At 45.1% G+C, this 5564-nt stretch overlaps 1 protein-coding gene across 1 annotated transcript in view; it reads right to left on the reverse strand.

Moving 5' to 3' along the window:
* Positions 1 to 28: 28 nt before the first annotated feature.
* The window catches only part of SMURF2 (SMAD specific E3 ubiquitin protein ligase 2), a gene marked incomplete at its 5' end in the record, with an annotated part of 29553 nt that continues 24017 nt past the window's right edge, over positions 29 to 5564 (reverse strand). Inside the window, 8 exons of the mRNA XM_009080152.1 lie at positions 29 to 128; positions 391 to 466; positions 1447 to 1648; positions 2965 to 3085; positions 3300 to 3437; positions 3839 to 4017; positions 4432 to 4546; positions 5415 to 5518. Of these exons, the coding sequence (XP_009078400.1) occupies positions 29 to 128; positions 391 to 466; positions 1447 to 1648; positions 2965 to 3085; positions 3300 to 3437; positions 3839 to 4017; positions 4432 to 4546; positions 5415 to 5518 (1035 nt within the window). The remainder of the gene's footprint in view (positions 129 to 390; positions 467 to 1446; positions 1649 to 2964; positions 3086 to 3299; positions 3438 to 3838; positions 4018 to 4431; positions 4547 to 5414; positions 5519 to 5564) is intronic.

Below are 5564 nucleotides of genomic sequence, written 5' to 3' on the forward strand. Positions count from 1 at the left end.
ATAGAGTCTCAGGTAAGGCTGGGAAGGGTCACTCCACAGCAAAGCCACAAGTCTCTTCGATGGCTGTTAGCAGCTTCTCGTAGAGCTTCTCGTAGCTCTCGTACGGGGGAATGTCGATCCGGTTGAAGCTGCAGGGGAGGGAAGGAGAGAGGCTTCAGTGTCTGAGCCCCAAGCACCAAGCAAAGGTCTCTACACCTCCCTGGAAACAAGACAAGGCCAACACAAGTGCAGCTGAGCAGAAGTAATCTCTGTTTTTCATACCTCTGCGAGGACAGGTTTGACTGTCAGAATTGGAGGGATGACAAAGGCAAAAGCAGTAAGGCTGCTCAAAATACACTGCTAGCAGATTGGTCTTAAGTTATAGATCACAGAGACCTGAAAAAGCCTTACCAGGTATGAGCTTTGGGCAAGTTGTTAGTGCTGGCATCGATCTGGTGTATGGTGAATAGTCGTGGGCCTGCAGCACCTGAAAAGCCAGAACAGATCTCTGCTAGACTGTGTAGCACAACATGTCTTTGTTGCACTGCCACAACGAGAAAAGGAACTAAACCACAAAGAGAATCTCTGCACAAAGAAAGGTGAAATCAGAAACAGGAGAAAACTCCAAACAAACTCCCGGTGGCTATGCTCAGACTCCTCCTCTCCTCCCACACAGACAGTTATTTAAACCAGGGAAAGATAAGGAACAAAGTGCTGATAAGGAAGGATAAACCACCTGTTTTCACACAGTGCACCACATCATTCTAACAGTTTTTAACTCCTCTCACTGCCCCTAGACAACCAAACTTACACAGCTGTCCCTGTTGTATAATGGTCTTGAGGAGCAGCAATTCCACAGAGGAGTCACAACACCAATTCCTTACAACTTTGTTAAATTCATGTGACTGTTAGAGATTCCCTTAATCTGCTAAAGAGAAAAGGTTGCAGCACAGCAATCCTTCACTCTTGGTGTGCACTCAAGATGCCACAAAGGACAGAAGAGGTTACAAATGCCCCAACCAGAGCAAAACAAATCCTGGTCTGTGTAGACACAGTAGAAATACAATTCACAGGGTCTGTCTTTCTCAAGGGGACTCTGCTCTTAAGTCAGAGTCTGAGCTCGTGCTGTGTTAGTGTTAGTCTGAGAGTGTGGTGTCATCTGGCTCCAGAGCTGCTCGGGGGATGAGAGAGCAAGAGTTTAACAGGAGTTAAACCCAGACTGCTGGGACAAACACAGGGAGAACCCCTCCAAGATCTCCTGCCAGAGAAGGGAGTGCAGAACTGAAACACAACAGAATAACAAGGTAGCAAACACACACAAAAGGCTATTTGGGCCTGACACCAGCCCATCACAATCTCTGCTGCCCCAGCCCCTCTCAGCTGGGGCTGTGCAGTGTCCCGAGGCTCCCCCAGCTCAGACTGATAAAATCTGTTGAAATCTGCTGCCCCAGCCCAGGCAGCAGTTACCTTGCAATGCCTTGAAGCCCTGCAGAGGCACTCTGGAAGAGCCAGTCACAAACTGCAGCAGTCGTGCTCTCCTCTCCTCGTCAAAAAACTCCACAGCTTTCCAGAACCATTTCACGATGTTGCTGTCTGGGGTACAGTGTTTTAACCTAGTATTTGCCTTCCAGTCATTAACATCAATTTTTCCCAGTCCACAAATGATGAGCTGTGAATTTAAAATAGAATTATCATAGGATTTTATCACTGATCACTCTAAGAATGGGTTTGGAGATCACCAAATGATCAATTGATTTTGAAAAATTGGCAGATGTTATACCAAGGGCAAATGATAACCTTTTGCTCATCTTAAGCAATGCAGACATAGAACTTTTTTTTTTTAAATCTATTTTTAAAAATTTTTCTTAATTTTACCCTTGTCCACAAATTATTTTTCAAATAGCCTTGAGTCAAGTCTAAAAAACCCCCAACCAACCATTTCAAGCTTATACAGAAGTGTCTTAACCTGTCAGCTAAGTAACAGAAGCACAGATTCTATCCCTGTATGAAAGTGCATGAATAATTCACATTTCAGCTCAGTATTTCCTTCTGGAGCACAGCTAAGGGTGTAGTTGGGATGGTCTTGTTCTTGTGGTCCCATAGATGTCACACCAATCAGCCTTCCCTGCTGACACTGAGAGTGGAAATCCACAACGGATCAGGCTGAGCTCAATGGGGATTCAATTCTGAAGACATTTTCTTGTGACTAAGAACATTAGACCTTCCCCCCTTTGTTACTCTGCAGCTGCAAAACGATTCTGGGCTAGCAGCATGGCTGGCTCAGTGCTGGGAAGGAGCACACTGGGCTGCAGGAGGAGCAGCCACTGACACTGGAGCCAGGGAACAGCAGCACACGTGAATAATTTACCTAAGTAAAAAACCTCAGGCCCACAGCTGACAGGCTGTACATCACACCTCAGTCTAAAACAGGCTGGGGATCTGTGGGGTTTGCCTTCAGATTGCATTATTTGGATGCTGATCTGGACATTCTGTAGCACATTAGTCTGTGACAGCACCTTTCCTTCTGCAGGATTTACAGGGCCAGTGGAGTCTGGCAAAACTCAGCCCTGCCAACCCCCCCAGGTGCCTGACAGCAGTGGTGGGAGGCAGTGACAGACTATTTTCCTGGCAGCACTGAATTGAATAGCACAGAACTGCAGTGTGAGAACTCTGTACTGAAGCAGCAGTGCCCAAACAACTCGAGGCACTGCAGGTACAGCTCAGCAGGCTCAGCCCAGGGTTCAGGTGCAGGAAAAGCTCTCCCACCACTGCACTTGCTGTGAGTTGTCACCTTCAGAGACTCTGCACAGCTCCCAGGGAAGGCACACACAGCCTGCCCTGGTGCTCCTCACCCTGACTCTGCCCCGTGCAGGACACACCTGCAGCCCCAGGGCTGGGACACAGCTCTGTGTTACTCAGGCTCTGAGGAATCCTCAGCCTTTTGTTGTTACACTGCACCACGTAACATAACATTGGTGCACTGACCTCTAACTCCTTCTCATCAAATGTCTTCAGCAGATGTTGTGGGATTACTTCATTAAATCCCTTCTGCAGTGCCAGGAACTGAGCTTCGATCCCTCGTAAAAACCTCCAGTTCACATAGAGCCTGAGAGCAAGTACAAATTGGGTTTGGGAGAGATGATTCCAATGCAATAAACCTGCAATTCCTCCAGCCCCCAAACAGCCTCACTGACAGGATAACACACACCACTCCTCAGGAAAAAAATCAGCAAAACAACACTGACAATTGCTTCATTAACTGAAGGTTCCTCCCCACATTAGGAAATATAAACCAACTCTGGAAGAAGCTGTTGATGTACCTGACATATTCCTTTTTGTTCTCCTCTGTCACAGGGATGCTCTTCCCATTGGGTTTCAGCTCGTGCTGAATAATCTCCCCATAGGCATTGTGCTCCACACAGAACGTATGGTCCAACACTCCTGTGATATCATTCTCACTGGTGGAAAGAAATCAGCAAGTGATTGAGTGAAAACATATCTGCAAACCTGTTACAGCCATAATCTATCTGACAGAAGCACAGTTTCATTTCTCAGTGGCATTTCAAAGTACTGCCTGGAAGCTGAAGGTGAACATATAGTTTTACCAGGTTATATTTTAAAACCATTATCAGAGTTTCAATGTTGTATTTTATTAATAAATTAAATAATAGGCAAAGTTAACAAACTAGCTCCTCCCCACCCCCCAAATTGAAATTTTCAGCCTTAAAGAAGCTGAATTGTGCAAGAAAGACATTTCTTAGATCTGTCTGAGCAGGAGACCAAAATACACTTCATTTTCACTGGATTTAAGACCATTATCACATAACTTGTCAGTCTAACATCCTGAGGTAATACATACAGTATCCAGACTAAGCTGTTATGAAGATCAGGGTCAACCAACTCCATGTCATCCAGAGTAATTGGCTTCCCAAGCAGCTGTTTGTAGAAAGGCAGTGTGAAGCCACCGTCGATGTAGTGCCCGTGGAACACAGCCATGCCCATGATCCGGCCCACAAAGTGGAAATAGGACAGGTGTTCCTGCAACAGAGGGCACAGGCAAAGCCACTCAGCTACCTCAGACCTCCAGGTGACAGCTGCTAAGTATGAAACTAAATTTCAATACAAAGAAAAGGGAAAAAAAAACCCAACCCCAAACCTTCTCTAGACACTTGTGTTTGGGTTTCACACACAGCACACTGAGCATGTTGCTTCCAGTCCAGAAGTCTTACTAGTAAGAATCAAAATAAACTCTAATTTCTCCCAAAGGAAACATAAATCTGCATCTCAGAGAAAATGAAGAACACATTTGAGAAGTTTCTTTGATCGGTGCAAAACAAATTATCACGGAGCTGTACAGGCTCCGTGTGCAGCAGCACAGGGTGAGGATCAGCCCCTGAGCACAACCTCTGCAGGAGGAGGAGGATTCCCCTCTGGGCAGAGCACCAGCCTCACCGGGTTGACTGCGGAGTCAGGGTTGATCTGCAGGGTGTAGATGTCATCCCTGGAGTACTGGAAGAGCCCATAGTATGGATTCAGCATCTCGTGGGACAACAGGTAGAGCCACTCCCTGGGAACACAAAGTATGGATTGGTACTTTATAGACAAAAGCATTCCTGGCCTGAGAGTCTCTGCAATGTAGTCTGGGTGTTCAATCTGACTGTTAAACACCAGTGTGAAGGATGTTGTCTCTGAACACGCTGAGACAAGGCTGAAATCAGAATTCTGTACTGGCTCAGTAAACACAGCACCTGAGAGCTGATGGATTTCCCAGCTTTCCAAGATTTTTCTCCAGATTACTTATTTCCAAGAGTTTCTGACTATGAAATTCCTTCACCCACTACACATCAAGACAAGACACTATGTATTCACTCAAATAAACTACAGAGATGTTAGAATCAAAGCTTTTCATCTAAACCATCTTTAGGCAATGCATATATTTAGTTCAAGTTTTAATTGTGTGTTCAGAAATCAGTAAGTGGTCTGAGAATTGGGAATGTCACTTCTTGTAAGAGCAAAGTAACCTCAGACTATTGACAGACAGAGGTTACTCAGCTGCTGGTTTCTAACATTTTGCTTCTAACTGCAGGGACAATTTGCAATAGAGCATATTTTGTGCTCAAGGTTGTGCCACAAACCAAGTATTTACTGGCATAAATTCTCAGACACCCAAACTTTACTAACCAAAGAAAAACACAGTAATTTTGACAGACACCCAAACCTGCCTCACATGTAGGACAGATGTCTGATGTGATATGTAAGTTGCATTTTTATTAACCTCTAATAAGTGAGATCTTTTTTGATGCAGTTTCTTTTAAAAGAGTGTCCAAACCTATATATTATTCTGACATACATTCTGATAGAGAAAAGAATGTGAGAGCAGTGTAAGAGCCAGGGCTGACAGCAGGTGTGGGGCAGAGACAGCAGTGACTGTTCACCTGGCAACACCTCCATAGTCAAGACCTTCCTCCCCACGAAATTTGATCATCAATCGCTTCCACAGGTCCTTTGGCCTCATCTTCATGACTTGCCTGTAGGATTCCTGTAAACACACAACACTTCCTTGTATTAACTGCTATTTACACACT

The sequence above is a fragment of the Acanthisitta chloris genome, unplaced genomic scaffold (assembly GCF_000695815.1).
Source record: "Acanthisitta chloris isolate BGI_N310 unplaced genomic scaffold, ASM69581v1 scaffold10418, whole genome shotgun sequence".
Lineage (NCBI taxonomy): Eukaryota > Metazoa > Chordata > Aves > Passeriformes > Acanthisittidae > Acanthisitta > Acanthisitta chloris.